This window comes from Indicator indicator, chromosome 3, assembly GCF_027791375.1.
Source record: "Indicator indicator isolate 239-I01 chromosome 3, UM_Iind_1.1, whole genome shotgun sequence".
Lineage (NCBI taxonomy): Eukaryota > Metazoa > Chordata > Aves > Piciformes > Indicatoridae > Indicator > Indicator indicator.
Genome location: NC_072012.1, coordinates 48,563,754 through 48,584,935, shown reverse-complemented (window position 1 = coordinate 48,584,935; position 21,182 = coordinate 48,563,754). Strand labels below are relative to the sequence as shown.

Genomic DNA, 21,182 nt, shown 5'->3' with positions numbered 1-21,182 from the left:
CTTGGCCACAAGGAGCCCATGCAGGCTACAGACTGGGGGTGAGTGGCTGGAGAGCAGCCTGGCACAGAGGGACCTGGCAGTGCTGGGGGACAACAGCTGAACAGGAGCCAGCAGTGTGCCCAGGGGGCAGGGAAGGCCAAGGGCATCTTGGCTTGGATCAGGAATAGTGTGGCCAGCAGCACCAGGGATGGAATTCTGCCCTGTGCTGGGCACTGGGGAGGCCTCACCTCCAGCACTGTGTGCAGCTCTGGGCACTCACTGCAAGAGAGATCTTGAGGGGCTGGAGCAGGTCCAGAGGAGAGCAATGAGAGTGGGGAAGGGACTGGAGGGAAAGGCTGATGAGGAGAGGCTGAGGGAGCTGGGGGTGTTCAGCCTGGAGAAGAGGAGACTCAGGGGGGACCTTAGCACACTCTACAAGTACCTGAAGGGAAGTTGTAGTTAGGTGGGAGTCCAGCCCTGCCAAATCTGTGATTCTGTTCTTCAACCCCTCTGCTTCTGAGGGGTTGTTGAGACTCATCCTTGCTGAAGGTGCCTGCAGAACTTTTTCCCTTAGTTGGCAATGCACATGTGAGTCCAAAGCAGACTTTCTGAGACCAAACAGGCAAAAGACTACAACAGAATCCTGGTGTGACCTTAGCTGTAGCGATTACTCCTAGACTGCTACTCTAGATTATAAAGGGTTGCTTTTCAGCAGGTTGAATGAAAAATTCTCTTTGAAAAATGAATGTGAGCAATTCATAATCCCAGTAGGACTCTCTGCGTCCTGTGTCCTGCTGAGATAATGCTGCCTGCTGACTCACTGAAGGTGACAGTTGTCCTTTGTACTTCTTCACAGTTCACTGGAGACATAGTATTTTCCCTCCCCCTGCAGTGTCCTGCTGCTCTGGATTTATAGTCTTTCTGTTGTGGCTATCATAATTAATTTTTAATTCTTCTGTTTAGGGTGAATAATCCAATAGATCACCTCAGACTTCAAACTCTCCTCTTAAAATGCCAAGTGTATATTTTTCATGGGCTGTTCTATGGAAGCTCAGTGGGTCAAATGGTGGGACGTTAGCTGGTGTGGGCTAAGTGGATTTCCATCTGCTGCATTCAGTTACTTTTAGTGGGGTTTGTGGAATTTGGCCCACTTAAGTCTGTTCCTTGCAGGAAGATTGATGCAGGAAGTCTAGCATACAAGAAGAATAAATAAAAGCTTTGAAAATATTGCCAGAGGAGGTGTCAGTATCACTTTGCTGCTCTTTGATGAACTACTTGTTTCCTGGGAAGCATTTTTTTTTGTAGTGAGCCAGAATTTACACAACAATATCACAAAGTTATTTTTGATCAATTAAACACAGAAGTTTTGCTGTTGCTTGTTCTTCCTGCACTTTAATTGTGCTTGGGTGAAGGGACTGAATGACACAAGGCATGGTGAGTGTTGAAATAGTTTAACCATAAAAATGACAGTGTGAACTCTGCAGTATGATGTCTGAAGAGAAGGCTTCTCCCCCTTTTTTTTTTTCCTAAGACTAAACTACTTTTAGCACAGAATGAATCTGTACTGGGACGTGTGCTGTTTAATATTTTTATCACTGCTATAGACAGTGGGGTCAAGGCACCATCAGCAAGTGTGCAGATGACACCAAGCTGAGAGATGTTGTCGATACAGCAGAGGGACAGGATGGCATCCAGAGGGAGCTGGACAAGCTGGAGAGGTGGCCCAGGTGAACCTCATGAGGGTTAACGACCAAGTGCAGGGTTCTGCACCTGGGCTGGAACAATCCTCACTGTCAATACAGACTGGGGGAGGAGGTGTTAGAAAGCAGCCCTGAGGAAAAGGACTTGGGGGTGCTGATGGGTGAGAAGCTGGACAGGAGCAGGCAGTGTGAGCTTGCAGCACAGAAGGAAAATCCCAGCCTGGGCTGCATCCAAAGATGTGTGGCCAGCAGAGCCAGAGAGGTGATTCTGCCACTTTGCTCTGCTCTGGGGAGACCTCACCTGGAGTACTGCATCCAGCTCTGGAGCCCTCAATATAGGAAGGACATAGACCTGGTGGAGAGGGTCCAGAGGAGGGCCATGAAAATGCTCAGGGGGTTGGAGCAGCTCTGCTATGAGGACAGGCTGAGGGAGCTGGGGGTGTTCAGTCTGGAGAGGAGGAGGCTCTGGGGAGACCTAATAGCAGCCTGCCAGTACCTGAAGGGGGCTACAAGAAGGCTGGAGAGAGACTGTTTGCAAAGGCCTGCAGGGACAGGATGAGGGACAATGGTTTCAAACTAGAGCAGAGCAGATTTGGATTGGATGTTAGGAACAAGTTCTTTACTGTGAGGGTGGTGGAACACTGGAACAGGTTGCCCAGGGAGGTGGTTGAGGCTCCATCCCTGGAAATCTTCAAGGTGAGGCTGGACAGGGCTGTGGGCAACCTGATCTAGTTGAGGATGTCCCTGCTGACTGCAGAGGGGGTTCGACTGGATGAGCTTTGGAGATCCCTTCTGGCCCAGACCATTCTATGGTTCTATGATGCTGTGATTTCATGATGCTGTGATTCTATGATGCTATGGTTCTATGAATGATTTTGATATTATGTCTTCTGTGCAATAGCATCTAGAAGTGTCATGTAATCTGCTCCTCACTGAGATAAGATGAATGCAGCATACAAACAGTATTGCACATGCACATAGATCCTATTGACTTGAAATAAGCATAAATTAGTGTGTGGTGGATGTATTTCTGTGTGTAAAGGCTTAGAAATCTAAATCTCAAAGCTAGCAAAAGGTGGGGCAGTGCTAGTGCTGATGTATTTGTTTCACAGCTCTTTGCTGGATCTCAGGGAGGCAGCATAGAGCTATGTTGACAGGTTTTCAGTACTTATTTCCTTACTTGGACTGAAACACAGTTACAAGAGTGATAGTAACGATACAGTGTTGAGAGAAAAATAAGGCACTTCAAAATAATTCTGTATTCTTCTCCTTAGGCATCTCAAAACACCCTAAATTCCATGTGGTATATGGAGGTTGGTTGCATCTCAGTTCCTCTTTCAGTGTTTGGAGCACTGTGTCTGAGCGCTGACTGAAAAAAAAATCTAGTACCCAGCACTAAACTTATTCATAGCTGCTGCATAACTCCTTGTGCTCATTGAATGAGTAATTGACAACTTTTTGCTTTAGCTTCATGGCTCAACCATGCTTAATAAATACACACTGTTGTTATTTTTTGCTTTCATTTCGTTGCATTTACTGCTGCATGCAATGTTTGTGCTGTGGGTGGCCCTGTGGTGTTATGAGTAACTTGGCTTTCTCCTTTAGCTGCCATTAGCTACTGCAAATATGTTACAATATTATAGCCTGTTGGTGAACTTTGAGCAGACATGGAGCTTAGGAAACCTTGTTTGTTGATGTGCAGGTGAAAGAGCTTCGAGAAAGAGCAAAGGCTTACAGGCAGCGAGTAGAGGGAACACACTTCTCCCGGTACCACCTCAATCAGATCCTGTCTGATAATAACAGTCTTTGGGATGTCTCTTCAAGTTCCAGTTCAGAAGAAGGCATCAGCAACAACATCAGAGCACTAGATCTTGCTGGGTAAGGTCATCATTCCTGCTTGGTATTCGGGAGCTTTGAAACAGAACAAAATGCTGAGCACAGGGTTAGCACAGCTGTGAGATCTTGGATGTTTGCCTGTATTTAAGACACCATTAAGACTGAAGATGATCAGGGGACTGGAGCAGCTCTTACAAGCAGAGGTTGAGAGACCTGAGAGACATGGAAGAGAGACATAAAGAAGAAAACAGTTTTCACAGAAAGAGTGGTCAGGCATTGGAATGTGCTGCCCAGGGAGGTGGTTGAATCACCAACCCTGGCTGTGTTTAAAGGTGGTTTGGATGTGGTGCCTGGGAATATGGTTTAGGGGTGAGCCTTGCAGAGTAGGGTTTTGGGTTGGCCTTGGTGATCCTGAGAGTCTTTTCCAACCTGAACGTTTCTGTGATTCTGTGATATAAATTCTGGAGTGCAGGTAAATGTCTAAAGGGTGGAGGTCATGAGGATGGGCCCAAGCTCTTATCAGTGGTAGAAGAAGGGGCAACAGGTACAAACTGGAACACAGGAGGTTTCACTTGAACTTAAGGAAAATCTTCTTTGAGGGTAACAGAGCACTGGAACAGGCTGCCCAAATAGGCTGTGGAGTCTCCTTTGCTAGAGACTTCAAAAACTCACCTAGACATGTTCCAATGCAACCTCATCTAGGTGTACCTGTGCTAGCTGGGAGGCTGGACTAGATCATCTCCAGAGGTCCCTTCCAACTCCTACCATTCTGTGATTCTGTGGACAGGGTGCTAGATAACCTCACCTGGGCTTCCTTTGCCCAAGAAAAGTTGGACCAGGTGATCTTTAGAAGACTCTTCCAACTTGAGCTGTTCCAGGATTTTGTAGCATGTGAATTCTGTAGAAGAGATGAGAGTGTTTCCTTTTTCATAGATAGATCAATTACTATGTGCATAAATTGAAAACAGAGCAATCTCTAGCCCTCTGGAAGAAGGGGAACTTGCTCTTCTAATTCTCCACAAATGCATATTCAGTGTGGCAAACTCAGTTTCATCAAGTCTGGAGCAATTTTGCACTGAGTCATACTGAAGTAATATTCTTCTTTCAACTGGAATGATAGGAATGGTAGTTTTGCCTACTCAGGTGTTATCAGTGTTCTTCTCAGGATTAATTAATCTCATGGTTGAGTCTTAAAACTCTCTGTAGTTCTGAGATGAGACTTCTGAATGGAACGGTGTACATCTATTTTCTCCTTCCTTTGAAAAGACCATCAGAATTGGCAGATATTAAATCCTTTGCTAGGAAAATCTACAATTGGTGTTTTAGTAGAATATGCAGACAGCTATTGCTGAAGCAAGGGAGCAGAAAGAAGCCTTTTATGTCTTCTCTGAGATCTGATGTTTAAAAACATTGGCTTGAACGTCACTGATGTTGTATGAGCACTACTTGTGTGTGTGAGGGAGTTGTACCCATTAGCATGGTTGTAGCTGTAATAAAAGGTTGAAGGGATGACACTAAGTATAGTATTTATTACACTACAGTGTGTAGTATTAAGTAGGATCTGTTTGGTTTACTGGTTTGACTTTTTGCCTGTGAAATCACAGAATATTAGAGGCTAGAAGGGACCTCAAGAGATCATCCAGTCCAACCCCCTGCCAGAGCAGGAGCACCTACAGCAGATCACACAGGAACACATCCAGGTGGGGCTTGAATATCTCCAGAGAGGGACACTCCACAACTCCCCCTGGGCAGCCTCTTCCAGTCTTCTGCCACCCTCACAGAGAAAAAAATCTCTCCTCCTGTTGCCATGGAACTTCCTATGCCTCAACTTCCACCACTGCCCCTTGTGCTGTCATTGGGCATCACCCAGCAGAGCCTGGCTCCAGCCTCTGGGCACTCCCCCTGCACATCTTCATCACCATGAATGAGGTCACCTCTCAGGCTCCTCCTCTCCCAGCTACAGAGCCCTCAGCTGCCTCAGTGTCCTCATAAGGAGATCCTCACTGATCTCATTTCCATGCACTGGGCTAATTTGCACTGATTTCTGTGAGCACTTGACAGTTCAAAACTTTAAAAAGCTTTTCCTAAAGAGGAGTCTCCTAAACTGCTTGGCTTTCAGAATTGTGCCATCAGACATCCCCCATGCATGGCACTGGTTAGTTTTGGAACACTCCTGATAAGCTGTTGTTGAAGTTGGAAACAGACTCCTTATTTTACATGACACTTTTGGAAATGTGAATCCAGAAAGAGTTTTCACAGAATCTAGTTGGAAAACGGGTTGCACTTAAACACCAATTAAAGCATCAGTGGAAATGTAACCATTCATCATGTCAACTGTACCACTTTTTAATATCTGCAGGGTAACTGTGTAGTGACATAAATCTGGGGGGTAACTGTGTAGTGTCATGAGTGATGAATTCTCAGCCTTTTTTATTAAGCTCCCAAGATCCCTGAAATCACATTAGCTGCCTGGATTTCAGTTTGTTGCCTAGATCTGCCTTTGTCTCTGCCCTGCTGAGACCACAGCTGCAATCCTGTGTCCAGTCTGGGGCTCCCCAGTTGAAGAGAGACAGAGACCTGCTGGAGAGAGTCCAAGGGAGAGCCAGGAGGATGCTTAGGGGACTTGAGCATCTCCCCTGGGATGAGAGCCTGAGAGCCCTGGGGCTGTTTAGTGTGGAGAAGAGAAGGCTGAGAGGGGATCTGATCAATGTCTATCAATAGCTGAGGGGTGAGGGTCAAGTGGAGGGGGCCAGGCTCTTTTGGGTGGTGCACAGTGATAAGCCAAGGAACAATGGGTTCAAACTTGAACAGAGAAGATTTCACCTCAACATGAGGAGAAACTTCTTTCCAGTGAGGGTGACAGAGCCCTGGAACTGGCTCCCTAGGGAGTTTGTGGAGTCTCCCTCTCTGGAGACTTTCCAACCCCACCTGGATGCATTCCTGTGCAGACTCCCCTGGGTGATGCTGCTCTGGCAGGGGGGTTGGATCTGGTGATCTCTTGAGGTCCCTTCCAACCTCTGGTACACTGTGAGACTGTGAGTTGTGTTTGTGGCAAAGGACTGAACTGGCTGGCTGTGTTGTCTGTAGGCATATCTGTCTTGTGCAAATCAGTGGTTTGAAACACTGCTTGCTTTGTTTCCTAGAGTTTCTGAGGAGACTGCACCAAGCCCCAAAATGCTGCAGCAGCCTGACCCCAGAGAACAGCCACACCAGGACAGCACAGAGAGGAAAGAGTTACCAGATGCTTCAACTGTTCCAGTCAAAAGGCGTTTAGCTTGGGGTGAGCAAGAAGGCACTGAAGAAAGGGAGAATCCAAAGACAACAGAAGAGGAAGGAAAACAAAATGAACAGGCTGCAGTCATGGCTCAGCAGTTAAAAGGAAATAATAAGGATGCCAATGAAGATAAGAAAATTGAAGGGTAAAACTAAATGTTTTCTGTGTGTCAGGGGGTGTGTATTTTTTTTACTCAAACATCTCAGAATTTTTTATATTAAGTAATTTTTGGGGTTTCTATAGGATTTAATTAAGAGGGTATAAGGTGGTGTGGCACTAGTTTGGTTTTTAGGTTGCTTAGGGAGGTAGTTGAGGCCCCATCCCTGCAGATATTCAAGGTCAGGCTGGATGAGGCTCTGAGCAACCTGATCTAGTGGAGGATGCCCGTGCTGACTAAGGGGAGCTGGACTAGATGACATTTGGAGGTGCCTTCCAACCCAAACCATTCTCTGATTCTATCATTCTAAGTTCAAGACATTGAGCTGTTGGATGGGAATGAATCTGTTGTTAAGGATACTTGATTTCTGACTTGCAAGGCAGAAGTTTGTAGAAGCATGAACAATTCTGATGTGTTTTCTTTTTCCAACACCTTAAAATTTGCAGTATAGGCCTGCCAGAAGAGACTGTTCATTACACAGCAGCCACTACAAGAGTAGTGAAAATTAAAGCTCACAATTTGCTTCACATTGACTTTTTAGGCTGTCAGGTCAGTGACAGGACTAGGGGGAATGGATCCAAGCTAGAGGAGGACAGATTTCAATTAGATGTTAGGAAGAAGTTCTTCACTATAAGGGTAGTGAGACACTGGAGACATCTCACACAAAGAGGTGATGGAAACCCCATCCCTGGAGGTGTTTAAGGCCAGGCTGGATGTGGCTCTGGGCAACCTGCTGTAGTGTGAGGTGTCCCTGCCCATGGCAGGGGGGTTGGAACTGGATGATCCTTGAGGTCCCTTCCAACCCTGACAATTCTGTGATTTGGTGTACAATTGATGGGACTGAAAGGATATAATAGATGCCAATCTTGTGCTTAAGCATCTGTTTTTCTTTACATTCACAGGCAAAGATAAAAGACTTGGGAGGAAAAAGGTGTCTAGCACCCCATAATAACTGGTGATAATGTTACTGAGCATGGGTGGGAGAAAGGTGGCAGGCTGTTTAGAAACAACGAGAGATCAATCCAGTATGTGCATAGCCCTGTGGCTGAGAGATAAAAGATCCTATTTATGTGTGGTTACAGTTCTGCCTTTTTACTGTGCAACTTTCACATTCCTGTTTGAGTAGAACAAACAATTTAGTTTGATAGCTACTTAAATATGAATAATTTTGACCTTTATTACCATACTGTCAAAGCATTTTGCATTCCTTGTTGGGTTCTATCTTTGGTGTTGCAGCACAAATCAAGAATAAGTAATTGTAATTGTCATAGAATCATAGAATTGTTAGGGCTGGAAGGGACCTCAAGGATCACCCAACCTCCCTGCCATGGGCAGGGACACCTCACACTAGATCTGGTTGCCCAGAGCCACACCCAGCTGGCCTTAAAAACCTCCATGGATGAGGCTTCCACCAGCTCCCTGGGCAACCTCTTCCAGTGTCTCACCACCCTGTGGGAAAAAACTCTTCCTAACATCCAATCTGAATCTACCCATTTCTTTTTTTTTTCCATCCCCCCCAGTCCTGTCACTCCCTGACACCCTAAAAAGTCCCTCCCCAGCTTTCCTGTAGGCCCCCTTCAGATCCTGGAAGGCCACAAGAAGGTCTCCTTGGAGCCTTCTCTTCTCCAGACTGAACAACCCCAACTCTCTCAGTCTGCCTTCGTAGCAGAGGAGCTCCAGCCCTCTGCTCATCCTCGTGGCCCTTCTCTGGAATTGTTTCCTTTGGGGGATAATACCCTGTATTCAAAGCCCAGGCAGAGAAGATTGAGATGCTAGAGTTAAATAGAGATTAAATGCAGGCTTTCAAAACCATCATCCTGAAAACCTTCTTAGTTTTCTATGTGATTCTAGAGATTATCTGTTTCACTGATCTGTCTTGGAGTAAATTGAAGATTTTCTGTCCTCCCACAATGTGGTTGTGTGTGTGTGCAGAGGTCTGCTCTGGACTTGGCCATGCAAAGCAGCTTAACACTTCCATGTTATCTAAGACTGCTTGAGAGCTGGAGAACAAAGCTGAAGGAGAGTGACTGAAAGGGCTGGGACTATTCAGTTTGGAAAAGAGGAGGCTGAGGGGAGACCTCTTGGTTCTCTGCAGCTACCTGAAAGGAGGTTGTGGAGAGGTTGGTGCTGGTCTCTTCTCTCAGGTCATTAGTGATAGAACAAGAGGGAATGGCCTCAAGCTGCCACTGGGTAAGTTTAGACTGGACAGTAGGAAACCTTTTTTCAGTGCAAGAATTGTCAGGCATTGGAATGTGCTGGGCAGGGAGGTGATGGAGTCCTCAGTCCTGGATATGTTCCTGGATGTGATGCTTGGGGATATGATTTAGGGGTGAGCCTTGTAGAGTAGGGTTCTGAGTTGACCTTGGTGATCCTGAGGGTCTTTTCCAATCTGAGTGTTTCTGTGATTCTGTGAAATGAGTCATTCTTTGTCTAGATGACCTCAGAGCATCTAGCATGCACAGAGAGGATCAGGTTCATTATATGGTGTGGCTATGCCACCAGCGCCTTTGGAGATGCATCTGGAGGAAGAAGGCAGAAGAGGTAGTGCTGATTTATTTAATAACCTGGGGGCTAGAGTGGTTACATGAGCATGGGGGATGCTTGGTTTCAGTTCTACCACACTGACAGAAAAGACTCATACCCACATACCCAATTCTAAGGTGAGTACTCTGCCCAGCCCTCCTGTTGAGTCTCTGCTACTGTGCAGCAATACATTCAATGTTTATTGGGGCAGAGGGAATCTGACTTGTGCAGCTTGAGACTGTTTGTGTTTTATCCAGTTACATACAGAATTCAGAAACTGAGGCTCAACATCTGGAATCCAGGAGTCCTCATTGCAAGCAGATGTTTTAGTTGTAGGCTGTTGGTGTTTTATGGTCCTAGTTTCTGGCCTTAGCCTTCATTGTAGGAGTATGTGCTCTTGTGGCCCAGAAGGCCAATGCCATTGTGGGGTGGATTAGAAGGGCTGTGGTTAGTGGGTCCAGAGGGGTTCTCCTCCCCCTCTACTCTGCCCTGGTGAGGCTCCATCTGGAGTATTGTGTCCAGTTCTGGGACTCTCAGTTCAAGAAGGACCTCAGGGAACTGCTTGAAAGAGTCCAGTGCAGAGCCACAAAGATGGTGAAGGAAGTGGAAGATCTTCCTTAGGAGGAGAACCTGAGGGAGCTGAGGGCTCTGTAGCTTGGAGAGGAGGAGCCTGAGAGGTGACCTCATTCATGTTTATAAAGATATAAGGGTGATGAGTGCCCAGAAGCTGGAGCCAGGCTCTGCTGGGTGATGCCCAATGACAGCACAAGAGGCAATGGTGGAAGTTGAGGCATAGGAAGTTCCAGCAGGAAAAATGTTTTCCCTGTAAGGTAACAGAACACTGGAAGAGGCTGCCCAGGGGGGTTGTGGAGTCTCCCTCTCTAGAGATATTCAAGCCCCACCTGGATATGTTCCTGTGTGATCTGCTCTAGGTGCTCCTGCTCTGCTAGGGGGCTTGGACTGGATGAGCTTTGGAGGTCCCTTCCAAGCCCTTAACATTCTGTGATTGTGTAATATTAGAAACAAAATGCTACAGTGCACAACTCCTTTAATAATGTCTCTCTCTCTTTTTGTGTTTGTTTTTTTTTTTTTTTCAGTGAGAATGCCTTAGGATTGAACTCCTCTGCAGCTGTCTCAGATTCTTCTTCTGCATCCTCAAGGACTGGCGGCCGGCTTCCTACTCCGAAGCTGAGAGCGCTTGGTAGAGCTCAGAGGACTCACCATGATCTTACTACCCCAGCTGTTGGTAAAAAGACTTTGAAATGCCAAGCAGTAGTTCAAGAACCAAAGGGAAAAAAAAAAAGTCCTGTATAAATGAATCTTTTAGATTACTTAAGGTAATAATAATAATGCATTTTTCATCTTCTCCACTATCACAGGAGGTGCGGTTTTAGTGTCTCCTCCTAAGCTGAAGTCATCATCTTCACAGAGGAGAGCAAGAGGTTTAGGAACACACCCTTCTGCTGCTAAGAAAAGTGCTAGAGAGGCTTCAAAAAGAAGGCCCTTCCAGGTGAGCCAGAAAAGGACATGCCAGTGTGCATTTTAAGAATGTGCTTTTAAGTAATTGTGAATAAATTACTTAATTTTTTTTTTCTTTTGAGTTGTCATTTGCTATTCTAAAAGTCTCAGCATCTGTGATTAAAAATGGTTGATGTCTGAAGAAAATATTTTTCTGGGGGTGTATCAAGCAAAACTATTGGAGTGAGATTGAATGAACTCTGTTTTGGCTTTCTCTGCTAAATGCACAGGATCTGTTGTGAAAAAAAAAAACAACAACCAGTCAAAACAATAACAAAAAACCCAAACCAAACAAGGCTGCCATCAGGAGCTGTTGATTTCCCCATTATCATAGAATCATAGAATTGTTAGGGGTGGAAGGGACCTCAAGGATCATCCAGTTCCAACCCCCTGCCATGGGCAGGGACACCTCACACTACAGCAGGTTGCCCAGATCCACATCCAGCCTGGCTGCAAAAACCTCCAGGGGTGAGGCTTCCACCACCTCCCTGGGCAACCTGTGCCAGTGTCTCACCACCTCATGGTGAAAAACTCTTCCTAACATCCAATTAGTGTTACTGTGGCTTGCCACTGGCATAGGACACAGCTTCAGATTCCTTGAATTGAAAAAAAAATAAAATAAGGAGAAATTGGGAGCCTATGTACAACATAGGTAAATGTGCTGTAGTAGTTTGATTCTCCCTTTCCTTTCCTTTGTGCTTCTTTTAGAAATGTAGAAATATTTAGGAGTTGTTCAGCTGTCTTCCTCTCAAAATCATGGGCTTTTTGTCAAGTGGTCTTGGGCACAAAGGCAGCTGACATTTCACTGCATGCATCATCTGTAGTGAGTTCTGTAACAGAAGCAGACACAACTGCAATTAGAAGCTGATCGTAGAATCATTGGAAGGGACCTAAAAGATCATCTAGTTCCGACACCCCTGCCATGGCCAGGGACACCTTCCACTAGACCAGGTTGCTGAAAGCCCCATCCAGCTTGGCCTAGACCAATTCCAGGGAGGGAATATCCACAGCATCTCTGGCAACCTGTTCCTCACCAACCTCACAGTTATGTTAGTTTAAAATAAAACTTTTTTTTTTTTTTTTTTGCTTTGAAGAAAAGAAGCTTTTGGGTTGACCTGACTAGACTCCTTCCAGACCATGTTAAACACTTGTTATCAGGAATGGATTTTCTTTAAGCTGTCTCCCAGTACCCTCCTGAGAAGTGTAACCATGTAAAGCCAACATCTGCTGCTTATGTGTGGATCTGTAGATGAGATGCTGGTATGGGGTTCTTATTTTTTTTACTTTCTATTGTGTTTTAGAATGTGGAAGCTGTTTCACTCCTTACTTCTCCACCTGCTGGGCTAGGAACTTTAGATCCTCTGCCACTTAGGCAGGATCAGTGGCCTCCTAACAGTGTTTCTAACCAGCAAGTTCCTATTGCTTCAGCCCATCAAGAGCATTCCTCTATAACTCCTGTGCTGAAGTCAGCCAAAAACTCTGCTATGCCTTTCTGGAGTCCATCTCCTCGTATTCAAGGGACTCTCAAGGATCCAGAATTCCAGCATAATGGTGAGTTGTGTGTATTAACTGGTTGTCTGCAGAGTGCTGCAGGATGGAAGTGGCTACTATGCACATCCAGGCCAAGAGACTGCTGAGTTTGCTGCCTTACAGGCTCTACAAAGGATATGTTGTTTGTAAACAAAAGCTTTTCTATTGTATCTTTAGTCTTGCTGAGGAAATGTGCACAACTCTCCACCTGAGCTGCGGATTCCACTAATGTCATTGTATTCTAGTGGTCAGTTGTCTAATTTTGCTTTACTAATTTCACTAAGTACTGATGAGATTCATTTGGTTTAGCATCAACTGTTGTACTTTTTAATCTTCAGGCTACTATTGGATGCTGTGACACTTTTCCAGTTTCAGTGACCATCAGAAGGGTGTAACTGGGGACCTTGATAGTGTTGTAATATTTTACAGGACTTGGGGAGTTCTGAGGGATAAGCATTAAGAAGAGTGTGTCCAGCAGATCCAGGGAGGTTCTCCTCCCCCTCTCTAGTGATGTCCCACCTGGAATATGGCATCCAGCTCTGGGCTCCCCAGCTCAAGAGGGACAGGGATCTACTGGAGAGAGTCCAAGGGAGGGCTCCAAGGATGCTGAAGGGACTGGAGCACTGCCTGGGGAGGAGAGGCTGAGAGCCCTGGGGCTGATTAGACTGGAGAGGAGAGGGGATCTAATCAATGTCTATCAAGATCTGAGGGCTGAGTGTCAAGAAGTAGGGGACAGGCTCTGCTCACTTGTGCCCTGGGATAGGACAAGGGGCAATGGATAGAAACTCCAGCACAGGAGGTTCCACCTCAACATGAGGAGGAACTTCTCCGCTGTGAGGGTGACAACACTGGAAGAGGCTGCCCAGAGAGGTTGTGGAGTCTCCTTCTCTGGAGCCTTTCCAGCCCTGTCTGGATGAGTTCCTGTGTGACCTGTGCTGGATTCTATGGTCCTGCTCTGGCAGGGGGTTGGACTGGAAGATCTCCAGAGGTCCTTCAAACCCCTAACATCCTGTGAACCTTAAATATTTTTGCAGGATATGGAAACGAAAAGCAATTTATGGAAGAGCTATTAGATAGGAAGAAAAGCCATTTCTGTGGCTGAGGAAGAATTTGTGCTGGAGCATGTCAAAGATGTTTAGCAATGTTTAGGAGTATTGGGAGCATAAATCTGGTAAAGAAAACAATCCTTCACCTATTAGGCAAAATAAAGTTTATGTGCTTAAGTCTCCATTCTGAGAGAGTTGGGGTTGTTCAGTCTGGAGAAGAGAAGGCTCCAAGGAGACCTTCTTATGGCCTTCCAGGATCTGAAGGGGAGCTACAAGAAAGCTGGGGAGGGACTTTTGAGGGTGTCAGGGAGTGATAGGACTGGGGGGAATGGAGCAAAACTAGAAGTGGGGAGATTCAGATTGGATGTTAGGAAGAAGTTCTTCCCCATAAGGGTGGTGAGACACTGGAAGAGGTTGCCCAGGGAGGTGGTGGAAGCCTCATCCCTGGAATTTTTTAAGGCCAGGCTGGATGTGGCTGTGAGCAACCTGCTGTAGTGTGAGGTGTCCCTGTCCATGGCAGGGGGGTTGGAACTGGCTGATCCTTGAGGTCCCTTCCAACCCTGACAATTCTGTGAAGTAATTGTCAGGCTAAGTGGGATAGTGAAACCCAGACCAGTTTCCTTGGAAAGAGGTTGAATTTGTGTTCTAGCTCTGCACTTCAAATACAGTTTACTGAATAACTTTTATCATGTACCCAAGGTAGCTGCACTGGGAAGAATACAGAGGAGTAAGTTTATTTTACCTCAGCATAGAGTAAAAGCATCTCTTGGAGATTTTGGTGTGTTTGCTCTTTGTAAAAAACTTACTGTTTTGGAAATAACATTTTTAAAGTGCTCTAAAACGGAATATTATCCTTTTGTCTGTTCTGAAATGATTCAAAAATATGCTTTTGACTTTTTGTCTTAGGGAATCTTGGCAATCTGAAACCAAGTTCTTTCCAGTTACCCCTTCAGGAAAGAAACTATGATGATGAAGGTATTTCTTGTCCCAAAGTATTGTTGTATATCATTTGTGCATATATATAAGGTGGGTTCATTGTAACTTGTGCACTAATGTGAAAGGTCTCTGACTGCAGTAAGTCAGAGTGTCTTATGTGTTTGCATGAATAACTACCACATTGTTCTATTCAAATGATTTTTAAACTATTATTATGCAGAGCTGGGCCCAAGCCAACCTCATGAGGTTCAACAAGACCAAGTGCAGGGTCCTGTGTCTGAGCTGGGGCAATCCCAGGCACTGATATAGGCTGGGCAGGGACTGGTTCAGGAGCAACCCTGAAGAAAAGGACTTGGGGGTGCTGGGGGATGAGAAGATCATTTTGAGCTGTCAATATGCACTTGCAGCCCAGGCTCTGGTTGGCTCTCTGGGCTGCAGCAAGAGAAGTGTGGCCAGCAGGGCGAGGGAGGTGATTCTCCCTCTCTACATGACTCTGGAGAGACCTCACCTGGAGTACTGTGTCCAGTTCTGGAGCCTCTGTTACAGGAAAGATCTGGAGATGCTGGAAGGTGTCCAGAGAAGGGCCATGAGGATGATCAGAGGGCTGGAGCTGCTCTGCTATGAGGAGAGACTGAGAGAGTTGGGGTTGTTCAGTCTGGAGAAGAGAAGGCTCCAAGGAGACCTTCTTGTGGCCTTCTGGGATCTGAAGGGGGCTACAAGAAAGCTGGGGAGGGACTTTGAGGGTGTCAGGGAGTGATAGGACTGGGGGGAATGGATCCAAGCTAGAGGAAGGAAGATTTAGTTTAGACCTTAGGAAAAAATTCTTCTCCATGAGGGTGGTGAGACCCTGGAATAAGTTGCTCAGGGAGGTGGTGGAAGCCTCATCCCTGGAGGTTTTTAAGACCAATCTGGATGTGGCTATGGGCAACCTGATCTAGTGTGAGGTGTCCCTGCCCATGTCAGGGGGGTTGGTACTAGATGATCCTTGAGGTCCCTTCCAACCTTGATGATTCTGTGATTCTGTAATCTGAAGTATGAATATGAAGGTGTTTATTAAGAAAAAGCCATTAAATGCAGCTGAAAATTAAGTAGACCATTGTGGTTCAACATGATTAATATAGCTTGTTGAGTTCCATACTTAAAATCATTTCCTCCCCACAAAGTTTTTTAAGCCTTTCTGTCTATAGCAACAGCTGTAAACTGCTCAACAGTCACAGCCCAGGCTTTGCAGCTGCAGTAGCTTTGGATGCAACTTGACAAGTACCAAGAATTTAAAGAGAAAAGATTTTCTCTGTGAAACTTGAGCAACAGATATGCAGCATAGAATGATCCTGCTCATTTTTGTTAACTCAGTGCATTAGGGGTACTTATGGCTTCCTGTTACTCTGATTGCTGTCGTCGTGGGTTTAAGAACCATAGAGTTCCTTAAGGTCCTCCAGAAGGGGCTAGATCACTCAGGAAGTGGACATCACAGGCTCACAGGATGTTAAGGGTAGGAAGGGACCTCCAAAGTTCATTGAGTCCAACCCCCTGCCAGAGCAGGACCAGAGAATCCAGCACAGGTCACACAGGAACACATCCAGACAGGGCTGGAAAGTCTCCAGGGAAGGAGACTCCACAACCTCTCTGGGCAGCCTGTTCCAGTGCTCTGTGACAAATTCCTCCTCATGCTGAGGTGGAACCTCCTGTGCTGCAGTTTCCATCCATTGCCCCTTGTCCTATCCCAGGGTGCAACTGAGCAGAGCCTGTCCCCTCTCTCTTGCCACCCAGCCCTCAGATATTCATAGACATAAATTAGATATTGATAGGCACTGATCAGATCCCCTCTCGGTCTTCTTCTCTCCAGACTAAGCAGCCCCTTGGCTCTCAGCCTCATAGGGCATGCCTCCAGTCCCTTCAGCATCCTTGTAGCCCTCTGTTGGACTCTGCCCAGCAGATCCCTGTCCCTCTTGAACTGGGGAGCCCAAAACTGGGCACAGTATTCCAGATGTGGTCTCACCAGGGCAGAGCAGAGCAGGAGGAGAACCTCCCTTGATCTTCTGGACGCACTCCTCTTGATGCACCCCAGGATAGCACCATAAGGTGTAATCTTTTGTTATTTCATTCCCGTCAGCCTGCATCTCCCTTCCCTGTATGAACTGGCTGCATAGTCAGATTCTTCCCTTTTTCCTGTCTCACTCTGCTCCCAGCTGGACCTTATCTCTTGTTTGGTATTTCAGGGGAAGGTTTCAGCCTTGGGTGGCCTGATAGTGGCCTGGGCAAAGGTAATTTCTTCTGTGCCATTCAGACCTAGAGGCATGGGGAGGTAGAGGGGTGTGATGGAGAGGCTTTGAGGCCTGGGGCATTGAGGCCTGGTTTGGGGGAAGGTTTGGGGAAGGTTCTGGCCTAGTGAGATCTTGGAAGAGCCCAGATTGGAGAGAACTGGGCCGAGGCTAAATAGGACGTGGTGTGTTTTGTAAGTTTTTATACTGTTGTATACAGTAAATCACATCCTGAGAAACATCATAAATGTGTTCCCAGTGGATCCAGAGAGGTGATTCTGCCACTTTGCCCTGCTCTGGTCAGACCCCACCTGGAGTACTGTGTACAGGGCTGGAGCCCTCAGCATAGGAAGGACATGGAGCTGATGAAGCAGATCCAGAGGAGGGCCATGAGAATGCTCAGGGGGTTGGAGCAGCTCTGCTGGGAGGACAGGCTGAGGGAGCTGGGGGTGTTCAGCCTGGAGAAGAGGAGGCTCTGGGGAGACCTAATAGCAGCCTGCCAGTACCTGAAGGGGGCTACAGGAAGGCTGCAGAGAGACTGTTTGCAAAGGCCTGCAGGGACAGGATGAGGGGCAATGGCTTCAAACTAGAGCAGAGCAGATTGAGATTGGATGTTAGGAAGAAATTCTTCACTATGAGGGTGGTGGAACACTGGAACAGGTTGTCCAGGGAGGTGGTTGGGGCCCCATCCCTGGAGGTATTCAAGGTGAGGCTGGACAGGGCTCTGGGCAACCTGATCTAGTTGGGGATGTCCCTGCTGACTGCAGAGGGGGTTGGACTGGTTAACTTTTGGAGGTCCCTTCTGGCCTGGACCATTCTATGATTCTGTGATTCTATGATTCTGTGAATACTACTTCCATTTAAGCTTCCAATTCTTTCCAATCCTGTGTGGAATGTTTCCTTTCACTCCTTTGGGGAGTGGTAAAGAGCTTCTCTCCACTCCCTAAAAAACTACAACAGCTGTTTTGGGCTTTTTTTGCCTGCTTAGTGTAAAGTTAATGTTGGGCAGCAGCTAGTGCACAGCCCACCAGTGCAGCTTCTTGGCCCTGCTGTGGACAGGAACAAACTCATTCAGTAGTATGAGTCAGCCAAAGGCACTTCAGCCTCATTAGCTTGAGCTGCTGTATGCACAGTGATGAGATGGAGCTTGGTGTGGTGCTGTGCTAGCTGCAATCCCTTGGGTTTGGCTCAGATTAGAATTTGGGCACAGCAAGCATATATCTGATTGCAGTTTATTTATAAATACACCACAGAAAAACCCAAAGCTTTTTGCTGTACCACTTAGGCTTGTTTGCTTCTTGGTTTTGACAAGGGTTCAGGCCAATTCTCTGTTTTACTCATTGCACTTGGCTGAAGAGTCTGTGGGTTATGCAGACGGCTCAGCCAAGCATCTGCAAAATCCTACAGCACTCTGCACCGTGCTGCACACAGATTCAGTACTCTTAACTGCTTGCTTCCACCTGTGAGCTGAGTGATGATGTTCCTTGCAGGAACAGATGCAGTGCACCAGCTCACAGGGAGTTCATGTGCCCATATTTTTTCATGCCCATGCAAACCTGGGAGTTACTCCAGTTCCATGTGTGCAGAAGTGCAATGAGCAGTTCTCTCATACATGGCAATGTAGTTGTTGTGCACAGTGTGTGGGCCTCTTACACTGATCACTGTATTTCAGATTCTTTACTGTGAGGGTGGTGGAACACTGAACAGGTTGCCCAGGGAGGTGGTTGAGGCCTCTTCCCAGGAGATACTCAAAGTGAGGCTTGACAGGGCTCTGGGCAACCTGATCTAGTTGAGGATGTCCCTGCTGACTGTAGAGGGGGTTGGACTGGATGACCTTTGGGGGTCCCTTCCAACCCAGACCATTCTATGATTCTATGTTTCTACAGTTTAGATATGCTGTAAAAACTTAATTGAAGCACTGGCAAAGTACAGGTCCTGTTAGGCTTCAGTTGTGGAATTTCTGTGTGTTTGCTGGGAGGGGGGTTAGAAAGTTGTAATGATTTTTTTTCTTTAAATCCATTATAGGAGAAGAGTGTAGCTAAGGTCATTTTTTCATCTTGAGAGAGCTGCAGTAACATTTTTATTGTGATATTAAATAATAATGTGCTTTATATCAGAGAAGCAGCATCCAGGGTGTTTCACTTTGATGAGTCCTGCTGGGTGTGAAGGGGACCCTCTATTCAAAAGGGGGACCTTTCAAAAGTCCATTTTTAAAGCATGCTTCTTGTTGTCTTTGTGTTAAACTTCCTATTTTTTTCTCAGAAGACATTTTTCTTTCAGCATCTGGTGGCACACCAGACCAGTTTGGCTCAGAAAGGCTCTTTCAGGGTTCTGATATTTGTCATGTTTTATTCTAAGGTTGTTTGCTTGGCTCAAAGTGATGAGTTGCTTCCATGAGCATGTTAGCATCAGAGTCTAGTCTATACAGACTTCAGTGACACAGGAACAATTTCTGAGGTCTTCCTGACACAGAACAGGAAATGTAAAGATCACAGAATCACAGAATGTTGGGGGCTGGAAGGGACCTCAAAAGGTCATCCAGTCCAACCCCTCTGCCAGGGCAAGATGACTTGGAGCATTGAGCAATTCCCAGGCCACAGGAGGGATCTCATTCCAGAGTTTGTCAAGAGTTGGACTTGTAGCTCTTAAACTTACCTAGCATCCTAGTAGCTTTCCAGTGATACTCCTCTCCAGCATATCACAGAAACATTCAGGTTGGAAAAGCCCCTCAGGATCACCAAGGCCAACCCAGAACCCTACTCTACAAGGCTCACCCCTAAACCACAGCCCCAAGCACCACAGCCAAACCACCTTCAAACACAGACAGGCTTGGGGACTCAACCCCCTCCCTGGGCAGCACATTCCAATCCCTGACCACTCTTGCCCTGAAAAAAATGTTTCCTAATCACACAGAATCACAGAATCAACCATGTTGGAAGAGACTTCAAAGATCATCAAGTCCAATTGATCACCCAACCCTAACTAAACAACTAGACCATGGCACTAAGTGCCTCATCCAGGCTTTTCTTAAACACCTCCAGGGACACTGATGTCCAGTCTAAGCCTACCCAGTGGCAGCTTGAGGCCATTCCCTCTTCTTCTATCCCTCATTACCTGTGAGAAGAGACCAGCATCAGCCTCAGTTACTCATTAATGGTGTAAAGTGTAAATGAAGTGTATTGTGGTACTATTTCAGCATCTGTTGTGAAAGAGGGCATGAAAATATTTCCACTTTCAAAGTCTGCCATGAATGTCAGCTGTGGTTTAATGTGTTTGTTTAATCTTCCTACTTAACTTCTCCTCTTGTTCTTTCCCCCCCAGAGGACAGGTTGTCGCAGCTTTCTGCTCGCTCAGCAGCCTCTAGCTCACTTGCGTCTCAGATACTGGAACGAGCTCAGAAGAGGAAGGATTTCTGGGGCAAGACATGATTTCTGCCACCCAGTTTGATGGAAGCTGTTCTGTGAAAGGATTTGGGGTTTGCAGTGTTCATTGTAAAAGGTTGTGATCGTAGAACTCATAGAAGCATAGAATTGTCAGGGTTGGAAGGGACCTCAAGGATCAGCCAGTTCCAACCCCCCTGCCATGGGCAGGGACACCTCACACCAGATCAGGTGCAGCATCTTTTCACTTCTCACTAATCAGGCCAAACTTTTAGGACTTGCCATCCCAATCTAAAATGTCAGTGTTTCAAGCAGTGTTTATATCCTTTATATCTGAGAGTTTTGTCTTAATTTATTAAGTCACAACATTCCTGTGGGGTTTCATGTTGGGTTTTGTTTTGGTTTTGTTGGTGTATTTTTTTTGTTTGTTTATAGAATCATAGATTTGTCAGAGTTGGAAGGGACCTCAAGGACCATTCAGTTCCACCCCCCCTGCCATGGGCAGGGACACCTCACACTACATCAGGTTGCTCACAGCCACATCCAGCCTGGCCTTATAGTGGCACCTCTTGAAACTGAGATGATTTGCTTTTTTTTTTTTTATACAAGTAGTGTGTTGCTTTTCAAGATACTCTGGTGTGATCATGCCCCTGAATACTGTCCTAGGTCAACACCATCATTTACCAAACACCTCAGTTGCTTGATTTTTTTTTTTAAGCAGCGCTCTTAAAGGCAGCTGTGGTATATTTGTTTATGTTACTGCATGAATTGTCAGTGCAACACAGTGTTGTAATAAAACCACTTTTACTACTTACTGCTTTTACCTTGCTACCAAAAACATTCACCTTACTTCTTTCTAAAGCCCACATGCAACATGCAGGAGTTTGAGAAAAGGATACTAAGTGGTAGGGTTTGTTCACTGTCCACGGTTTTTTAGCCAAGATGATTATTAGAGTTCAATGTGTACAGTACTGCAGCCCATCAGTGAGTGCTGATAGGAACATTTGGACTTCTGGGGACAATATCCTTCTTTAATATTAAT

The 21,182-nt window shown here is 46.1% G+C and overlaps 1 protein-coding gene across 1 annotated transcript in view; it reads left to right on the top strand.

Moving 5' to 3' along the window:
* MDM1 (Mdm1 nuclear protein) overlaps window positions 1–20,229 on the top strand; it is a 33,057-nt gene extending 12,828 nt beyond the window's left edge. Inside the window, exons 8-15 of the mRNA XM_054399619.1 lie at window positions 2,954–2,992; window positions 3,382–3,557; window positions 6,659–6,934; window positions 10,567–10,715; window positions 10,849–10,998; window positions 12,299–12,538; window positions 14,470–14,538; window positions 20,082–20,229. Coding sequence (XP_054255594.1) covers window positions 2,954–2,992; window positions 3,382–3,557; window positions 6,659–6,934; window positions 10,567–10,715; window positions 10,849–10,998; window positions 12,299–12,538; window positions 14,470–14,538; window positions 20,082–20,188 — 1,206 coding nt within the window. The 3' untranslated portion in view covers window positions 20,189–20,229. The remainder of the gene's footprint in view (window positions 1–2,953; window positions 2,993–3,381; window positions 3,558–6,658; window positions 6,935–10,566; window positions 10,716–10,848; window positions 10,999–12,298; window positions 12,539–14,469; window positions 14,539–20,081) is intronic.
* The last annotated feature ends 953 nt before the right edge of the window (window positions 20,230–21,182 follow it).